General features: G+C 39.5%; 1 protein-coding gene across 1 annotated transcript; it reads right to left on the reverse strand.

The window, feature by feature from the left end:
• Window positions 1–8,122: 8,122 nt before the first annotated feature.
• Window positions 8,123–18,940, reverse strand: LOC310822556 (isoaspartyl peptidase/L-asparaginase; the record flags this gene model as incomplete). The annotated part of the gene is made up of 6 exons (XM_083694933.1): window positions 8,123–8,331; window positions 10,516–10,626; window positions 11,187–11,305; window positions 13,935–14,098; window positions 17,675–17,817; window positions 18,754–18,940. The coding sequence occupies 6 exons, from the start codon at window positions 18,938–18,940 to the stop codon at window positions 8,123–8,125; spliced, it is 933 nt and encodes a 310-aa protein (XP_083551059.1).
• Window positions 18,941–22,274: the final 3,334 nt, after the last annotated feature.

A 22,274-nucleotide genomic window follows, 5' to 3' on the forward strand; every position in this document is an offset into this window, starting at 1 on the left:
ATAACACTAACTAGAGAGCCCACAAGACGGTGCTTACATAATAGATTGACTGAAAATTAATGATTATTTGAAACATGTTTTTCTACATAATTTTTTAATCATTTTTATCTCCAGTATATATCCATATAACCACTCTCCAGTATATATCCATATAACCAATCTCTCAGAGTGCCAAAAGCCAGAGATTCATTTACCTTTAAGCAGACTTGTTTATTTCTAGGATTTGATGTACTCACTCATACATATACATTTATGGCATTTAGCAGACTTTATCCAAAGCGACTTACAACAAATACATTTGTTTAAGTAAGTGAATCATCTATCCAACAGTCATCATAAGACAAAGTAATCAATGCTCACACCAGGGGCCATTGGCAGTCGTAACACCAATTTTTTATATTTTTTTTATTTTTTATTATTATTTATTAACAGGAGAGAACTTGTACAGGGGGGAAGTGGGGGTGAAGAGGTCTCAAGGGTTGGGGTTAGGGTTAGTACAGGGAGGGTAGTGGGGGTGAAGAGGTCTTAGGAAGGACTGTTAAGACTGATGGCGGAGGCGGGGAGTCCGGCCAAGAGTGTGTTGCAGTAGTCAAGGGCCAAAAGTTGTGCTGCTTCTCTGGTGAGGAATGGACATATCCTTCTGATGTTGTAGAGGAAGAATCTACAGGAGCATGCTGTCGCTGTGATGTTCGCCGCACAAGATAAGTGGTTGTCAAGGATCTTGGCTGTATGGGAGGCAGGCTTTCCCTGGGAGGAAGAGCAGCTCAGTCTTGTCAATGTTGAGCTTGAGGGGGTGGGCTGACATCCAAGCCGAAATGTCAACAAGACATGCCGAGACACGTGTTGCCACCTGTGAGTCAGAAGGGGGGAAAGAGAGAAAAAGTTGAGTGTCATCAGCGTAGGTGTGGTAGGAGAAACCATGTGAAGAAATTACAGAGCCGAGAGATTTGGTATAGTGAGAGAACAGTAAAGGCCCAAGAACAGAGCCCTGGGGGACCCCAGTGGTTAGGGCTCGTGGAGAGGATCGCTGTCCTCTCCACGAGCCCTAACCACTGGGGTCCCCCAGTCACCTGGTAGGAGCGATCGGCCGGTAGGATGCAAACCAGGAGAGTGCAGAGCCAGAGATGCCCAATTCTACGAGGATGGAGAGAAGGATCGGGTGGTTTATTGTGTCAAAAGCAGTGGACAGGTCCAGAAGAATGATAACAGAGGAGAGGGCGGAAGCTCGAGCGGAGTGGAGGGCCTCCGTGACAGCGAGGAGAGCAGTTTCAGTAGAGTGCCCAGCTTTGAAGCCGGATTGGTGAGGGTCGAGGAAGTTGTTCTGAAGCAGGTAGTTAGACACTTGGTTAGAGACAGCACGTTCAAGGGTTTTAGATAAGAAGGAGAGAAGGGATACCGATCTGTAGTTATGGACAGCAGACGGGTCAAGAGTTGGTTTCTTGAGAAGAGGCTTGACTCTTGAGAAGAGGCTTGGCTGTCTTGAAGGCAGCTGGGACAGATCCTGTGGATAGAGAGAAATTGATTAAAGTGGTAAGGAACGGAAGGAGGTCTTTGGAGATGGATTGGAGAAGGGGGGAGGGGATAGGATCAAGGGGGCAGCTGGTTGCCCACTTGGATGTGACCAGTTTTAGAACATTGTCAGGGGAGAGGGGGGGAGAAATCTGATAAACCAGAGACTGGGTGTTGCACAGTGGGTTTGGGATGAAAGGTAGCATTGTTGGTGAGAGGTAGATGGAAGGAGCTGCTAATATCATCAACCTTCTTTTCAAAGTAGGTGACAGGCAGACAGAGAGGAGGGAGGAGGGGGCTGAGGAGGGTTGAGGAGTGAGGAAAATGTGGAGAACAGTTTCCTTGGGTTAGAGACAGAGGATTGAATTCTGGAATGGTAGTATAAAGCTTTAGCAGCTGATGCAGATGAGGTGTAGTTGAGGAGGAGAGAGAGATAAGGGTGAAGATCATCAGGAAGGCCAGATTTTCGCCATTTCCTCTCAGCTGCCCGGAGCCCTATTCTACAAGCTTGCAGGGTTTCAGACAGCCAGGGAGCGCGAGGAGTGGATGGTGCCGGCCTTGAGATCTGTGGACAGAGAGAGTCGAAAGATGAGGAGAGAGAGGACAGGAGGGTGGAGGAAGCTGCATCAGTGGAAAGAAGAGAGAAGGATACAACAGAGGGTAGGGCGGATAAGACAGAGGAAGAGAGGGGTGAGTGAGAGGGTGCGCAGGTTGCGACGAGAGGATACAGTGTGGGTAGAGACTGGCTGGGAGGGTGAGCATTTGAGAGAGAGTGAGAAGGATACGAAATGATGATCAGAAACCGGAAGAGGGGTAACAGTGAGGTTTGAGGTATGGGAGGATCTTGTGAAGACAAGGTCGAGCTGATTGTCCGCCTTATGAGTGGGAGGAGAGTGGGACAGGGTGAGGCCGAAGGAGGAGAGAAGGTCAAGTGCTCCAGACGAGTGAAGCTTCTCCGACTGGATTTTGAAGTCACCCAGTATTGTGAGCGGTGTGCCGTCCTCAGGGAAGAAGCTGAGAAGGACATCCATCTCATCTAAGAAGTGGCCAAGCTGACCTGGAGGACGATAGATAACAACAATGTGAAGTTTGACAGGGGAGGTGATAGAAACAGCATGGAATTCAAAGGTGGAAATGGACAGGTCCACAACGTCCAATTCCTTGACAATGCTTTCATTTCAATTTGCTATCCAGTATCAAATGTGAAATGATGGTTTAAGATTCATGTATATTTATCAAAGACCTTGTTTCAGAGACAATAGCCTTATAAATCCTGCCTTGAAGCTCATATCATAGTGAGAAAAAGATTCCATACAAATTCATGCCATGACAAGAAACCTTAGAAAGAAGTCATGAAAAACAGTCCTATAAAGGATCCTTTTTTTCCCCAGTCAATCAATAGTGCAAATTGTATTACAAATGATGAATTTGTAGCCAATGCCATATAACATCAATTAATACAGTACTTTATTTTACTTTACATTCAAAACAACATTTGCATATAGCTGAACTTGCACAATTTTTCACTAAAAACTAAGTATGCAAAGCCTCATGCATAATGCACACACTGCATACACTTTGATGTAGATGTGGGGGAACAATACACAAACTGTACTTTACTGTAGATGTGGGGGAACAATACACAAACTGTACTGTACTGTAAGTAGGCTCCTCTAAATCATCACAGATGTATTAACCATGTAAAATGGATTAGGTGTTATTATGACTAAAGGTGACCAAATTACCACAATGACAGCTCATGATCCACACTTGTAATCACAGGAATTGTGCATTCATGCAGTGATTTGCTGAGGGCAGCTGTTTTGGATTATTCTACTGATTTTATGCACTTTTTGCAGTATTGATAGTTGTCAAGGTTTATCCACAAATACTTCTACAGGTGAATATATCTTGATTTACAGCAGCCCCCAGCCTTCTCCAGAACTCAGTGGAGACCAGAGGTGAACTACAGTATGATTATAGACAGTAACTCACCAAGACATGATGGTTATGATATGGCACCCACTGGAGGGAGGTACCCAATCACACAAAAACTGTGGATACTACCTCTTCCACCAACTCAGGCCATGCTTTCAGTGAGATTACATGTGAGCCCCATGTGGTCTGGGGTCCACCGTCTGCTTACATTTTCACCTTCATTTCCCACCCCCCATGATCTGGCTAGATGGGACTATGAAATCCTTTATTTATTCATATACTTTGGCTCTGCACAGCTTGCATTGCCTGGGGGACAGTGGCACATATCGCATGACAGCAGGAGAACGGGCCAAGTGCCTTGGAGAAAGTAGCTTGGGACAGATGCACATCAGTCGCTTAAGGTGTGGTGGAGGGAGGCCAACTGGGGAGATGGCCAACAAAGGTTTCTGTAGCACCCAGACATGTGAATGTAAAGGATTATTATGTTCTACATATCGTCAAACCATAATCAATCCCCTTCCCCCTTAATACATGAATAAAGAACATACAGTATGAGCTACTCTACTTTAATCATCTGGCATATCAAGGAGGCAAAATTAATATTGATGTCATGGCCTTTTTCTCTTTATTCTTGGAGATAATCTATTTAAGATCAGGACAAGGGGTAACAGTATCCAAGGCAACAGTATCCATAGACTAAACAGGACTGTATGTTTGAAATGATATGATTTTTCATAGGTCACACACTTTGGTTTAGACATTGATTATGTTATCGGAGACAACATCAGAAAATCCATAAGAAAATGAATTGGTAAGGATACTGGCCCTAAAAAGATCCTATAACTCCCATTCTCTCTTGTCTCTTACCAAAATCTGATTCCTCATTCAAGAGACAGACCAAATGATGTGTCTGTAAACAACCTTGTACTGGTACCAATCCAATTTAGTACAGAGACAAATGCTAGTGGGGAGTTATCCGTTTTAGAGACATCATTTGATTTCAAATCACGGCACAGGCTCAGCCTATTGCACTTGAATGTAAGGGGTTTCTAAAATGGACTTTATTAGCATTTGAATCCTTCATGCAAACCCGGATGTTTTTATTTTAAAGGAGACATGGTTAACCAAATCAGTATTTGATGCTGATATAGCCCATGATGGCTACAATACTTACAGGAAATACAGTATATGTACTGCTATGATTAAGAAGGCTAAATCAAGTTACTATTTAAACTCTCTCTGATTCTGGTTGGGACCCAACAACATTTTTGAAAGCAGTTAAATCACTGAAACGCAATAGTTCCTTTCCCTCAACACATTTGATCAAATTTGAACGTCATTACGGATAAAATATAAATAAATAATAAGTTACGCCTTTAACCAACATTTTATCTCTGCAGGCTACCAATTGGAAAGAAACAATGATTTAAATATCCCAGATCAGACGGGTAATCAGACTGATGGCCTGATAGCTGCCCCTCATGCTAACAATGACCCTATATTCTTCACCTGTGTTTAAGGAAATGTTTGATGAGTTGTGTAAAAAATCTACAGGGGTTGACATGCTTCATCCATATCTCCTGTAGCTCTCTGCCCTTTTAATAGCTGAACCTCTGGCTCATATTTTTAACATGACAATTCTCTCTGGTACCATTCCCAAAGTATAGAAGGTGGCCAATGTACTTCCTCTTCATAAGGGGGGTAGAGTCCCTGATCAGTTCTCAGATGAGGTAAATTTTAACAATATATAGCATTTTAAATGGTTTTTATATATTTATATATAGCATCTGACTGGTTTTAGGACTGGACATACTGTAGCACCATCTCTGCTGCTTCCCCAGTTATAAATGACATTGTGATCTCTCTGGATAAGAAACAGCATTGTGCAGCCCTTTATATTGACCTCTAAGGCTTTTGATACTTTTGATCATGCCCTCCTATTGCAGAGGTTATGTGCCATTGGTTTGGATCAGTAGGCCTGTAATTGGTTTCAAAATGATCTGCAGGATATAACTCAATGTATTTGTAATTGTCTAGTTTTCCCAATGTTAATAAAGGTGTTCCACAAAGTCCACAATTCTAGGTCCACTGGTGTTTACCATTTACATAAATAATGTCGGTTTGTACTTGAACAATTGTAAATTACATCTTTATGCTGATGATACTGTTGTCTACTTATGTGCCCCGCCTAGCTCAGCAGGTAATTCTTGACCACCAGCATGGAATGGAATGAGCTTCGCACAACGGTCAGGACTGCAGAGTCACTTCCGATCTTCCGCCATAGAGTGAAAACCCTTAAAAAAATCTTAACAGTCCCTCCTAAAGCCCGCTTCACCCTCACTACCCCCCCTATACTAACCCAAACCCCGAGACCTCTTCTCCTCTGCTACCCCCCTGTACAAGTTCTCTCCTGCTAACAAAATATATTTAAAAATAATAATAATAATATATATATATATATATATTAGCCTACTGGCATTACGACTGCCAATGGCCCCTGGTGTGAGCATTGATTACTTTGTCTTATGATGACTGTTGGATAGATGATTCACTTACTTAAACAAATGTATTGTTGTACATCGCTTTGGATAAAGGCGTCTGCTAAATGCCATAAATGTAAATGTAAATGTTTTAATTCTATTCAAATCACTTGTAGATCTTAAGCTGGTCCTGAATGAGGACAAAACTAAGTTCTCTCTACATCCCGTAATATTGATAACAGTGACCAAAGAGAGCCCAAATGTAATAATAATAATAATAATAATAATAATAATAAGTACCTGGGTATTTGGATTGTAGAAAAACTGATCAATATTTTCAGAGTTAAAATTGTTTTTTGTATATAAATAAGTAAAATAAATAATATAAATAATCATTCTTCACCTTTGAGAATAGGAGTAAGATTGTCCTGACGACGCCCCGTCCTCGACTATGGTGAAAATGTACATGCACGCGGCAGGCTCCGTTTTTAAAGCACTTGACTCTAGACTCAGAACTCTACAGTTCATTTCTAGGGATAGTTTCTGAACCCACCATTGTCTTTTGTATCAGTCTGTGGGTTGGGAGTCTTTGACTTTGAAGAAGGGCTTTTCATTGGATTGTATGTGTATATAAAGCAGTTCTTTATAATTCTAATCATTGCTTTTATGGCAACCTAGTGGTGAACAGATGTGCTCTCAGAGCTTGCTACTTTTAATGTGTCACGAAGGCCAGAGAGTTAGGAAAAACTGCTTTTAGCTACTGTGAACTATCTGCTGGGTATACTGAAGTTGGAGCACTTTGTCCCACACAGTCATTTGAAGTCCTTGGTTAAGGACCAACTCACAGAGGCTCTTGTTGGCATTAATTAGTGTGTCTATTCTGTAGTTTACTGTGTTTTATATTTACTGTGTTGTTTTATATTGTGCACCTGCAAAAGAGACCTTGGTCTCAGTGTGTTTTCCCTGGATAAATAAAGGTTAAATAAATGTTGCCATAAAGGTAACTAAGCCAAATGACTTCCCTGTGCACAACTGACATGAAGAAATTATGATTGTAGTCTATTTTGTAGGCTCTGTTTCCTTTTATCTCAGAGTTATTGTAATGGTTAGAATTCAATCAACATAGAGCCCCGGAGCCCCAGAGCCCCAACCTGCTACCAGTAATTACTGACACTAGTCTATTGATCAGAGTAATAACATAAATATCTTTGATTGGTTAATGAATTGCTTTAATGATGTCACAACCCATTTTTTAATACAAGTAATACCAACAATCTCCTAGCAAAACATACAGGCAGAAACAATACAAGGCACAGTAGTACAAGGTCACCATAACATGCACATCTGCACATTACTGTACTGTGAAATCTTCCAAGAAGCACTACTTACTAAAAATAATATATAGTGTGTTTGTGTGTGTGTGTGTGTCTATATATATATATATTCAAAAATGCTCTACATTAGCAACACAACTACGTAGTACTTCGACTTACATGGTGGTTAGGCACTATTAAGCATGAGTTAAAAAGCCAAACCGACTAGAAAACAGGGCAAGACCAGGCGAAAATAGGCAGGAGGCAGTGCATCTGTGAAGTCTTAAATTGGACAATTGTAGTGAAATTCTGACAGCATGGCTTGAAAACATGGCAGTGACAACATGGCTGCTATTGTTTATAAAATCGTCAATAGAACGTTCTATGAATTATTTTAATAACCAACGCATAACATAACCATCTACTGAACATACTGTGCATGTAAAATCAATAGATCTCTCAAATGCCATGATCATTTATATTCTACCACAGTGTACAAATCGTGGTATATAGAGCTATTCCTTATTCAGGTAGACATTAATAAACATTCCTATGATCGGTCATGAAAAATGCCTCCCACAATGAAGGCACCAGCAACTGCATGCAGTCGGTGAGGAGCAACTGTGGGGCTGCACAGCGCCTCGCTCCAAAAACTGCAAAATTCGATCTTTTAATCTTAAGCAGTCTGCATTTTTGAGCAAGTCAGACATATTTCATCATGCCACAGGTCTTGAAACGCGCTGATCATCAGCGCTTAAAACCGATGCTCTCGAACACGCTCATTAACTTTGAGTGGTTAAGGTTAAGTTGTCTGGGGAAGGCTTAGCCAACTAAAAGCACTTTTGATTAAAAACACACACACAAAAAAGACAAATATAGCAGCTATTGTATTAACGTCTCCTTAAACTCTTCATTTGTTTTTAAACCATACCACAAAACCTCTCCTTCCACTGCTGCCCAGGCCATTCGCTCTGTAGTGAATTTAGCTGCCCATTCCCCTGTTTGGGAAACCACTATGGCACCTCCTGCCCCATGGACACGATCACCCATGTAGCGCAGAGAGACCTCCACAGCCTCTGGGACGTTTTTACCTGTTTAAAGAGAAAAAGATTAGGAAAATACTGAGGAGGTTTGTCACATGCATACACCATATCATGATGTAATACAAATCAGAGAGTAAACCTGACTAATGAACATAGCACTTGTGCGACATCGCTGTGTCGCGTCCATGCAATCGAGTTTGTCACATTTACAGGCAGACATGAAAAGCGTCTATAGCACAACTACATCCTATATTTCCAGGTGGCATTGTTTTACATTGATTTGAATAAAACATAAGCCATACTGACATCACTGACAAAACACATTGTTATGAAAGCCAGACTACCTGTAAAGCACTTAAAACATTTCAAAGCCTAATGGAACTGCATTGTAGCTGTGGGAAGTGCATATGACCAAGAAAGAAACAGCTCACAGAGAGAAAGAGGGAGAGGGAGAGCTGCCATTCCTCCCATTTCCCTCTGTCATTACCAGAGGACACTCCAACAAACAATAGCCCCCACTGACCCCTCCACAGACACTGCCTCATTATCAGCCAACTGCAGCTGCAGTTTGCTTAATCACCTCCTCCTACTGCTCACCAATTAAAATCATTGGCAATAGGCATGTCAAAACTTCATAGCGTTTGCATTCATTTAAAAAGGTAATACAGAAGCTGATGTTTGTGTATGTAAATGTATTACTCATTATACCCGGTGAACTGTGGCAATCCACATCGGGTGGCAATGTTGGGATGTAGTTGGGATGAACGAATGAGCACAACTTCAAAACAAAAAATGTCACGGGTTTACTCATAAACATCTTTCATAGCAACACAATGGAGGGGGCCTATTGAGCAGGAAAGGCTGGTTGAGGTAGAAATCAGAGGACAGGCTCATTGTAATGCATGGAATGATATCAAACGTTACAAGCCTATCCGCCGATTTCTGCCTCCACCAGCCTCCCCTGCTATTGAGAAATGTTGAAATACATACATTTCTCCACACTGAAGAGGAATTACATGAGGGAAATCCCATCCATTTTACCCGTCTGCATGTATGACTCCATCCCTGAAAAGGACAACTAACCTGTCAGAATCAGAGCTCATCTGATACCACCACATACTATACTGAACATATGCTTGCTATACTGTCTTCTCTCCTACACCAGCATCACTTGGCCATGAAATACAATAGTAGGTGTTTATTATTGAGCAGAAGACATTACCTTACATGACTAGAGTATATAAGAAACTATAATAAACACTATCATTTTAATGAACGAGCAGTATAATTCACTCCATCTACATTACTGTACAGTGCAGCACAAAACATACTTAAAAAAACTCCACTCCATTACAATTTCAAGAGTTTCTCAGCACTGTGAGCCAGATACTATTATTTACTTTTTGCAAAATCTTAGAGCTTTGCCTCTTATCCATTTTTTTCTTTTCATCAATAGATGATTTAAGTCCTCTAAAGTTTCACAGTCACCAGAGGAAGGAAGCTGCTAATTAACAATTTAAATCACAAAATTGCTTTAATTAACGGAAGCTATTAAGAGGGGAATGTAACCTAATTAACTATTCATTTTGCAATTCCTATTGTGACACGTCTGTAATTGGCAGTGTATTAGTTCCACCTTTCAATATCAAATCTGACAATCAACTGTGTTTGCATACGAGTTTTTGTTAAAGAATAATTAGATTTTGCAACAATGGAAGGACCTGGCAATCCATCATGTCACACTGGCAAGAGGAGACCCAGTTGCTAATTGAAGTGAGGGTATAAAATATTTTTGATCATAATTCACCAGCCTCTAAACCCAGCCCAACAAGTCTCTTGTTTCAACCTGAGGATTCCCCCGAATTGGCAATCATCAATGAGGTTAACTTATCCTAGTCTACTTTCACAAATCTCAATTGGTATGGATGAACTGGTGCAGTATTTCATATCTGTCAAGACACTTCAAATGCCATGACAAGCATAGTAGAGTTCTTCCATCCCGTACCTGTTTGTTTAAAATGCCATGAAATCCATCCATATCCTTGTTTTTCCACATCCAAAATACCAATCAAAAATCACTATCAACATCACTATGAAAACAGTTTTGTTTTGTATCTGAATCCCTCTCACTACACAATAATATGACAAATTCTATAGAATACAATAATTTACAGAACTTTGGAATTAATGACCATGGGTTTGTGAAGCTCACAGTGCTCTGATATAAATTACCCTGCTCCATGTGGAAGAGAATGAGTCTTGCCAGGGTGACTTTCAGGATGGATTCTCCATGGCCAGTGCAGGATACAGCACCACTGTGGTTGTCTGCATACCCACCAGAGCCTCACAAGAGATAAAATGGAAAGGAACATTTTAAATCAACATAAATAAAAAATCATTGCTAAAGTAATCATTCATTCAGTTTAATTGAACAGATGAGTTGATGGATGAATTCAACAGATGAGGGGCCAGATGAGTTAACAGCACTATCTAAAGTATATACTGGTAGCACACAATATCAATATCAGTAGCATACTGTACACATGTTTGATACCATTCCTCATTCCGTTCCATACATTGCAATGAGCCCATACTCCGATTTCTACCTCTACCAGCCTCCACTGCTGTGCATAGAACAACTACTCATTGTCAGCCAGATGGAGCAAACATTTTTGGATGGCTGGCTTAAACTTATTGACTGAGGAAGGTTGGCTTACTATGTTTACAAACAAAATTATATATAATGAATAAAATGCATATTTGAACAATTGGGATAATGAAAGTGAGCCGATCCTATTTGGGAAATTGTTCGATAACAGTGGTTCTAGGGTACTGTTGGGGCTCTTTGAAACCAAACAATAGACTTATTCCTGAGTTTAACAATAAAACAAAGAGCTACTTACCGATGATTGGAGAGTCTCCAACCCTGCCAACCATTTTGTTTCGAATTCCTCCAGTGGAAGTTGCACATGCAACATTACCAGAACAGTCTACAGCAACTGCGCCAACAGTGTCATGGTTCCTATAATGAGAAAGTCATATTATTCTGTTGATAATGGAGTACAAAGTCCAACTCTATTGTGCAAAAAACCCATCAACCTGTAAAGAGACAAACTAAATAGTAGACATATTGTACAATTTCAATACCATATTCTCAATTTCAAAAATGGAAAAGGACACTTGATTATTATCTTCCTGTAGACACAAAGAACTATTGACAAATGTGAACTGCAATTTTAGTGGACAAGAAAATTCAAGTTTGACAGGGGATGCATTTAAATAAATACTGCCTTTCTAAAAACTGCACTTTTGAGCAAACCTGCAGATATCCTGTCCTACAACATTCAAACACAACCTACAAGATGTCAAATTATAACTACTTGTATGTATACCATATTATATTTGTGTGTAAGCATCAGAGGTTTATGGGAAAGGGTAGGCCAAGGGCAAACAAAACAAATACCAGCCAAACAAATCTTTCAGCAAAGTGGGTTACCACCTTCACTCCTAAAAGCGAATATTTGTCTGGACCAGTTGGGGGAGAATCACTCGACAGCTTCCTGAAGGGAGACATCAATCAATTCTGACAGCTCGCTGATTGCTCTATTAAATCACAACTGATCGTTGGATTTGGCTCATCGGCTCAGGTGAAAACAAAATCTAAAAAGTGTTTGAGGCTGGACTAAACTCTCAAACTCTGTAACTCTGGAAGATTTCTGTGGTAAATCTTTAAATAACCATAAACAAACTAATGGACCGTGTGACACCTGAATCCTGGGGAAGATCTCTTTATCTGACATGGTATGATGGAATCGGATTGATTCTACAATTTCATCACTAAGCCACTTTTGTTGGCATTATCTTTATAAATACAACACTCGAATAATCATTTTTTGTGACCAAGTTGGGGTAGCAGGTACACAGAAGGAAACACAGAAGTGTCTCTGCATAATAGCCTTATATGAAGGTAGGGTGTAATTGAGTTCAAGGGATCCAAGGGATCTGTATTAAAAAGCCAGGTGCCAAGTGCCTTGGCCTGAACACCAGGGCAGCATCAATAATGAAGCAGAGGCAGAGTGGGATGAAGGTCTGTAGCACAGCCAACTGTCACTTAGCACCTCCAGCGCACTATTTTTACTGCCTCCCTACGGGGTTGGGGTTACACCCCACAATGGCCCCAGCTCCTCTGCTCTCTAGCCTTCCTCCCTGGGAAGTGACGGTGACAACAAGGGGGTCTGTGGAGTTTAGCACAGTTCTGGCCACTCTCCTGTATGCTATTGTTCCCTCACAGACCCGGCCTGAGACTCTGGACTTTGTCTTGCAGGGTGGCAAACTCATACTGGCCATACAATCTCAATTATGCCACCCCGCTATTAAAACATGGCTGAGTAGAAGGGTCTCTCAAAGATGAGACAAATCAGTGCAGACGGAGTCGTGCTATCTGACGTGAGACAATGGCACTGAAGGACAATCAATCCTAATCAATTAAATCAACTAATAACAATCTGATAACAATCCATCCTATAATTCAGAACTATTTATTAACAGCAGCATGAAAGTATATGTATCATATGTAAAGGGTTTTTACAGGAATAACCACACTCTCTCTACAAGAGAGCTACTTTGTTTACAGACCCCTAGGCAATGTGCCCCACAGTCTCTCAAAACACTGAATGTTCCAATATAGGGGTTCTCCCATGTCATGATGTTCCAAAATTGCTGGGCTACCTGAGTTACTCTTCAGATAAATGCAGAACTTGAAAAACAGTGAGAAAGGAAATGGGCGTGAAAATTGCAAGGTAGCAGTCTGGGCAGACAATTCTAACATCAAACGTTACCATCAGCCATCTCCTGAAGGGGGAATGGCTATTCATCAATAAACTGATACTTGAGCTGTGTTTTGAGTGCATCTTTTGTACTGAAATGATGTAGGTTTGCTACTTGCAGACAAGCTTAACGCCATTACTTTCCTGACTCTGTCTGTGTCCCTCTCTCTCTCTTTGTCCCTCCATGAAAAAAAAATGAAAAAACACAAAAAAGCATATTCATTTTCAAGTCAATGGAGTTCTTTAACAATAACTCCACTTTATCCAGAGTTTTCCAGCTCTAACATGTCACTCAGTGGGAAGGCTGTGAAGTCTTCTCCCGAATTACCACACAGTAACTGTCAGATCATCTATCAAGCGGCCAGCCGCTGCTTCACTCACATTCAGCCTCTCTTACAAATTGCTTCCCCTACTGTGTCAACTTGTCTCATTTCTCTGCAATATGCATCAGCACACCAGCTGTCTGCAGAGTGGAAAGTTCATTAGATATGATCTTTGGGTAGTTGTTGCACATTTCTATACTTGTGGTGGGAATAATGCCTTTATGATGTGATTTTGAGTTACAGCTATTCATCATCTTTGGAGGAAGAAAGGTCAATTTGGCTAGTGTACAACCTAGAAATGCGAAATTTGGCATGGATTCCTAGTATCAGCTCCAACAAAATCGGGGGGGATAAGGACATATCAGCAGATACAATCAATAGTTTAACACTCAATCACTGTTAATAGAAGTAGTAAATGTTGAACATTAATAATAAACTATAAAATGGTCTAAGAGGAAATTCACCTTCACAATAGAAATAACATACTAATTGAGTTTCTAACCTCTGAAGGTTGAATAGTTCCTTCACTCCAGTACTATACTTCTTGTTCTTCTCCCACTCTTTCATCTCTTGTTCTGTCACCAAGGTGTCAGTAGGGACCGTTGGTATGCCCATGCTTTCAGCAAAAATGTTTGCACCTCTATCTGTCAACATGATGTGGTCCGTCTGAGGTCATTCCATGGCAGCAAGTCAGGAGCAAAGGGGTTGATATAGAAAGTCAGGAGCAAAGGGGTTGATATAGAAAGTCAGGAGCAAAGGGATTGATATAGAAAGCAGAAACAAAACATTTGTGTCCAATTATTGTTGATTGAATTGAAATGAGTGTATGAATAGTATAATGAAAAGGCTTGCTGTATAGAACAAACCCTAACCCTAACCCCAGAACAAACAAATAAGTATCTCTGATAATTAGTTTTTTGGCTATGTAGCCAAACTAATTAAAATAAATTGTGTTCATTGAAGGAATGAAGACAAACACAAAAACGAATCTGATGGGCCCCCTGTCCTCAACTCTCTTGATGGAATTACTCATACACGGTAAGACATGTCCCTCAGAGCAGATACAGTGGCTTTGGAAAGTATTCAGACTTTTCCCACATTTTGTTGTGTTATAGACTCAATTTAAAATGGATGAAAAAAAAAAATGTTTGCCGTCAATCCACACACAATACCCCATAATGACAAAGTGAAAACACGTTTTTAGAAATGTTTGCAAAATTATTAAAACTGAAATACAGAAATACCTCATGTACATAAGTATTCAAACCCTTTGCTATAACACTCACTTAAAATTTGCTCAAATGCAAAAATGTCACTCAACAAGTTGAATTGAGTCCATCTGAGTGCAAGGATAATAGTTAATGTGATTTCGGAATGAATATATTTTGGTTTTATACTCTCTGGTTTGTATAGGAATCAATTACACTGTGTGGATTAGGATGCCACTGCTGCCATTCAACTTGGTAGATTTTTGTAAGTCTCCCCAGGCCTCAGGGTAGCATTCCTGGGCAGTTTTGTTCCTCTGCATTTGCTCAGTTTGTAATGACAACCTGATCCCCAGAAAACTTGTTTTTGCTTTGTCATTGTGGGGTATTGTGTGTGGATTCATGGCAAAAAAAAAAAAATCCATTTTAAATTGAGTCTATAGCACAACAAAAGGGGTCTGAATACTTTCCAAAGCCACTCTATATTAGTGCTTGCTTATGTAGCATCACATCCATTTAAGCCAACCATTAAGCCTGGCTCAAAAAACTGGCAGATCACCTTGACCTGCCATTATGTGCAAGCAGTAACACTATCCATGGCGTCTGAGTCACATTTGATCTTAAATCCATACCTGCTGTGTGAATGGCATCAGTCTGACACCTACCCTTATACAACACAGGGGGAGCAATAACCACTATGAGCCTCAATTTGCCAAAGTGCAATTCTATCTCTCTCAATCTAATATGTATCAGCTTTTCTCTGGTATTTCTTCTGACAGAGGACTTCTATATGTGTATAGCCATGCACAAGGAGGAAAACGACATGACAAGGAGGAAAACAACAGGATGTTCACTGACTGTACACTTGCATGTTGTTGTGGGACTGATTACTGTATATCAATGCAATGTCATGATAATCATTATCTTTGGTTTGAATTCTCTGGCATATGTCTGGTGCTGTCTTTTTTCTCACAAATGATGAACACAATTTTGAGCAATATAAAATGTTTCAATTTGTGATTTACATAGTCTCTTTAAATTGTATTTTATATAAATAAATTATATTGTGTTCTTATCACTATTTCATTGAGAGCAACAAAAACTCCAAAAACTTTACTAAGTGCAAATACTGTACTATATGTTCAGAGTTTAAACACTGTTTTGTCCTGTAATGAGACACTGGAGAAGACCATTAGTCCTATTGTGAAACTTTTAAATATTAAAATGGTTATTAATGTCATTTATCTCTGTCAAGCTGGGTGCACTCTAGATAACAGGAAGGAACACAGGGTCAGTGAAGCTTGATCGCTGCATTGATCATTCCCTGATGAATTTTTAATACAGAGCTGTTAAACAGATCTGCCAGTTCAGAGCAGAACCAAGGTCTTTCAGGGCGGTGACAGGTGCCCAATATCATCCATTTTCAGAACATATGGCCTCTGTCTTTTGTTTCCCCTGAGTGACAAGGTGAAGCTTCAGAGTGTTTTCTAGGTTACGTGATACAAGACGTCTCTGCATCTTATCTTTAACCATAACCGTAAGGCTAATGCAGAAGCAAACCAGTGTCTTTCAAAGTGTAAATCTCAGTTTGAATCTCATTGTTACACCACACAATATGTGTTGTGTGAATTGCCAGGCCAGGTAATAATGCACTGATTTGTTGTTAAGAAACATGAGGAAAAGACCATTGTGTTGTGCGACTAAGGGAAGATTGGATTCTTAACAAAAGCTATATTCAGAAGCTATAATTACAGCAATGGCATGATGTTTATGTTAAGATGGGTAAAGACTTGGCCAGAAGGATAATGAGTGCTACTCTGTAGTATGCTTGGGTTTGGCTGTTTTCAGCAGGGAGAAGAAGAAGAATCTGTATCCCTAGCAATTAATTATAACCCCTGTCAGTTACTTTGATTGAAAGAGTCATGGTAAATTAATAAATCATGGAATATGCTATTTTAATACACTGTGCTGTCAGTCTTTTGTAATAGGCCTTCATCTCAGTCATGTTTCCCATCCATTTTCAGATAACATCTTGAGTGAGGTATTAGTTGGCAGCATTACAAGATTACAGAGCAGCCCAGCGGGTACAAAGATGCCACTTTACAGGTTCTAAACTCAAAGCATATATTCCAAATTCCTCTGTTCATTTTTCCCTGTAAAATGTGCAACAGAACAGTCTCCTTATAATGTGGACACTTTGGTCATTTTCAATGTTACATAATAGAGCGACATCAATCTGAAAATCAGTTCTTTTTCATTTTCCTTTGATTCCTTGTTTTAAAGTCATAGCTGAAATGAAATGGTCAAGCTTTCAGGACAGAAATAACCATGCCTGCATGGAGGTCACAGTTGTAACTTTGAAGTCAGTACCTTATTGCAATGACTTTTTAACTGACATAATTGTTTTCATTTTGAGGAGCTGACAGAAAAAATGCTTTCCATACATGCCAGTGACTAGGCAGACAGTGGTACTAGGCATGTATAATAAATTGTATTCATACCATGACACATTTCAGTATCATCAACAATTATAAACATGAAATGATTTTTCAACTTTCCATGAGCTGCTAACAATGTGATGTAGCAATAAATAACCATGCCTTTCTCTGGTCAATCTATGTGATTAATCTACACATCTTTTCAAATGTTTTTTGGAAAATCTCTGCCTCCCATTAATCCTCTTCCAGACAATTTTCTCACATGGTGGCTGGTGCTTTCAGCAGCTCAGTGGAGAGATGCTATATTTGGTTAGCAGATTAAAACCTCTTTTGTGAGTGGCAAAGGAGCACAAAAGCTGTTAAAGTGGTCAAATATTTCTAAAGAGGCTTAGTTTAACCTGGCAGAAGAACAAAACAGGTACAAAATCCACTGTGTCATAGTATTCCAAAAAAATTAAAAAGAGATGACTGGACATAGCCTTCAGTAAGGCTCCAAATGAATACCTGGCCTTCCTGCTCTTCTAAGAACATTACTGACATGTATTGTTTGCCAAAGATGAGAGAAAGAATAAAGAAGAGAAAGCTTAGAAAAAGATAACCTTTTCCATCACTGCCCTTGCGAGTGACACAGGGTTGGCGATGTTCTTCACGGAAGACACAGCTCCAGTAGCCAGTGTCCTTCCGTCCATGACAATAGCATCCAGCTCCACCTCTCCATCAGTATTCAGAACTGCGCCATGACCTAAAATGAAATGTCTTATTCATCAGAGATCAGGCTCTCTAAGAGCCTTACATAGTAGGTGCATGATCAAAAGACATGACAGAGATTGCCATGGAACAATACAAAAGAATAACCCTAACCCCTAACCCTAACCCCTGTCCCTCAAAACCTCAGTTAAGATTGATTGCTTGCGTCATGAGCAAACAAAAAGCATCTTTGTATACTATAAAATAACAACAAAGTGAATTAAATGAAAACAACTCCAGAACAAAAACAGGAAAATCACTTAACAAACACAAAGGAGTAGTCCTTTTCCTTTGATATTTACAGGCCACATTAAGTATTAATCATTATTGGCTAACTAGTATTGCATTCTTTGTCACAGTTTCAAACTGGTGACATTTGTAGACATGGAGAATTACAATGGCTGCCAATATTTGTGAAATAATACAGTATTAATGCTGTTTCTCTAACTTACACAGAGGTCATTCAAAGCTCCTATTTCTCCTCACAAAGTGAGATTGCATTCGTCGTCATATTGATTAGACCTTGCTCCTGACTGGTTCAGTGTATACAATTATCCCCTGATGAAGTGCTGATTTCGCTCCAATGCTTTAAACAGGATCTGGCGTTTCACCTAATGTGGCAGTTAGCCATCACAAATGCGATGGGTCCTGACAAGCTGAGTGTGTTAATGAAGTGTCTTGTTTTGCTCCCCAATGACTTAGTGTAATCCGATGATTACTCACAACCTTTCAATGCCATCAGCATACTCTATTGAGAACACTGAATATGACCATAGCTTATAGTTGAGAGTACAGTATGCATTAGAAAATTGCAAAGGAAAAAACCATGATCACTAATTCTGAGCATCTGTCAAACTAAAATGAATCTCCCACCAGACACAAGTAGTGTCTGATGATCTGCTGGAGGGCAGAGATTGTGCAAAGCTTTTACCTGCATTAAACACTGGGTTATCTTCCATGGCCCTCACAGCCAACTCAACAGCATCCAATGTACTACGTCCTTTCTTCATAGCCAAAAAGCCCTCAACAGCCGCAGCCTTCACCCCATCCACAGATGCCTTGGACAAGTCATCAGGGATGGCCCATGCTCCGCCATGCACAACAATTACTGCTGTCATCTTTACGTCTCACAAAGCCTACAGACACAAACAATACAATAACCAGAAGAGACCAAAAAGTAGCCATAACCTTAGTCAGCATTAATCAACATCAGATACCGCTATGTGATTTTTGAGCATATTGTCTATCGTAGTTCATCCTATGACAGCAGTGGAACAGACATAGAGTAGCCTAACACTTGATGTAATACTTTGTAGGCCATCGACTGCAGTGTTGGAGAGTAGTTCCCCTATGCACCACAACTATTAGTTTAATTACTGGTAGTTTAACTGAATGCAAATCTTAGTAGGGTTTTCAGTATACCTAGTTATTGTTTGCCATATAGGCTAGAGTTTGTAGCGCAGAAACTTTTCACACAGAAACTTTAACTATTATTCCAGCATTTTAACACAAAAACAATGTGGCCGTCTCCCTTGCCTACCGTTGTTTTCTCCCCTTGCTAATAGGCTGCAAGCTATGCGCTTTTCAGTGGCGGAATTGCTTCCAGACCGTTATGTATACGTATATTATTAATGATCGGAACACATGCACTGTGCATCTTTTCGAATACTCAGCGCGCATTTAACTGTGTAGTGGTAAAGTGTAGACAGGGCCAGTTTGACAAATTATATTTCTCTCAAGCGATTTTGGGTTTAGGAAAAACACCATGAGAGGAAAGTTCTGAGGTGAAACCAACCAAAAGTTTTTTTTGTCATTTTCCAGACTTTCTACACGTTTTAGGCTACTTCAATAATAACCTGCAGCTACCAACTTCTATTTAGACGACACCTCTAAGGCATGTAGGTGATTACCTTAATCACGTTTCGATTGCTCCAGAACGAAGACTTGTCAGGAGTGTAGTCACTGAGAAAGGAGGAGCCAGAAGGTTATTCGGCATATATTTCCGTCGGCAGTGTGGGGACTGGCCGGATTAATTCCTTTTTTAATGATATCTGTACCGGGATATCCTAAAAGGCTTAACGTGAAAACAGCTTAACGAGGCAATTAATAATAATCATCATAATCATCATAATCACAATAATTATAATAATCATAACCATAATAATAATAATAATAATAATAATAACAACAATAATAATAAACACTATTAATAAATAAATCAAAGATTGCCCCAGAACTGGCCAAAAGAGCTTAATGTAGCTAAATAACAAAAAAAAGTCAGAATGAGATTACATTCATACCATTTGCACTTCATCATAAGGACATGGTATTATGCGAAGAACGATTCTGAGAAATATTCACACAAAAAATAATTATGCAAAAACGGAAGCTTAATTGGGCTTAATGACTTAAAAGTAAGTAGTTCATTTTTATTTAGTAGGAACACAAATAATTAATTTTATTTATTTATTTAATAATTTATTTAAAGAGTTTATAAATACAGCTTTGTGTTTTCCTTTTGGTAGGGTCATACCATGAGGTGTCCTTTTTTTATTCATTTAAAGGCTATTAAGACACATTAAGCTACATTAAGCCCAATCTGTTCAATTCATTTTCAAAAAGGGACATACCTAAATTCTTTCATCCCTTTAATGATTTTATTTTGACTTGAAATTGATATCATAACATCTCCTTATTTTCCCCTAATGGTTGAATAAAGGATGAATTTTCACATTTTGATTTTATGTCATTAAGCCTCATTAAACTCTCGTTTTCACCTAAATTTAACCCCTTTTGATTGTTAAAAAATATTTCTCAAAATCCTTTAGACTTACTATTCTCATCATGTCCTCATGATGGAGTGCAAATGGCATGAATTTCATCTCAATCTGACTTGTTTTTAGGTCCTTTACTCATATTAAACTGTTATTTTGGCCAGTTCTGAGGCAATTGACTATATCTTTGATTTATTAATAGTGTTTATTGATGACAGTTTCTGTTTTCCTTTTGGAGGGTGTAGGGTCATACCATGAGGTGTCCTTGAGATTATTTTCAGATTTTTTTTAAATCAATTAAAGGCTGTTAAGCCACATTAAGATACATTAAGCCCAATCGGTTCAATTCATTTTCAAAAAGGGACATTGCCTAAGTTCTTTCATCCCTTTAATGATTTTATTTTTACTTGAAATGTACATCATAGCATCTCCTTTTATTCCCCTAATGGCTGAAAAAAATATGAATTAAGCTCTCGTTTTTCGCCTAAATTTGACTCCTTTTGATTTAAAAAAAAGTATTTCTCGAAATCTTTTAGGCTTTTTCTTCTCATCATAGCAAGACCTCATAAAGGAGTGCACATTATATGAATTTCAGGTCATTTCGACTTTCTTTAAGGTAATTTAGCCACATTAAGCTCAGTTTTTTTTTGTCACTTTTACCATATTTTCATTTATAAAAAAATCAAAGAGGTGTACATTTTATTTTCCTTTTTACAAAGTCATATAGGGCCGTAGATGTTGGAATATTTTCAAATGTTTTCATCAAAGTAAAAAAAAAAAAAGTAAGCTAAATGTAAGCTAACCCTAACCCTAAATGTTTTAGGTGTGGGAAAAAGTAACATGACCCCATCAATTGCTGGTTTGAAGACAACTGCATACAGTGTAATAAAGGAGGGCACATACAGAAAATGTGAAACTAAAGTTGGAACTAAACTAAAGATGGACTTGAATGGCTGAGGAGTATCCAGCTTAACCGGCAGTTAATAAAGGCAATGCAACCTCAAAGCAGAGCAGCCACTTCACAGATGAAAGACTAACATAATTACTGTCTCAGTCGGTACAGGTATTTCAAAACAGAATAGGCACACTGAAACACATGAAAGCACAGATCATACTCGAGGACAATGCAAAGCCAGTTGTCACAAGGCAAGTTTCACAAGGCTCATCCTGTACTGTACACCATCCGCCCCATGATTGAGGCAGAGCTCCAGCACTTGGAATATCAAGACATTCTCTCCAAGGATGACTTGTGTGACTGGGCAACACAAGAAGACTGGTACACTCACACGTATCTGTGGTGATTTTAAATGCTGAACAGTACCCACTGCCACTGATAGAAGATATCTTTGTGTCAGTGGCGAGTGGAAGTGTTTTTCAAATATTTATCTTGCTCAAGTGTACCTGCAGATGGAAGTGGAAGAGTCATGGACCAAGTACTCTAGCGCATTCCCGGCACTCAATGCTATCTGCGCAATATTATTGTTACAGGAGCTGATGATGACAAGCATCTGCAAACCTACAGGTGGTAGAGTACGGATTGAGAGTGAACAAGAGCAAATGTCAGTTCTTCATGGACACCATTGATTACTGTGAACACACAATTGACAAACCAAATCTTAGGACAAGATTGACACCGTTCTGAAAGCACCAAAGCCAGAACATGTGAGCAAGCTTTCCT

This window comes from Argentina silus (assembly GCF_951799395.1).
Source record: "Argentina silus genome assembly, chromosome: X".
Taxonomy (NCBI): domain Eukaryota; kingdom Metazoa; phylum Chordata; class Actinopteri; order Argentiniformes; family Argentinidae; genus Argentina; species Argentina silus.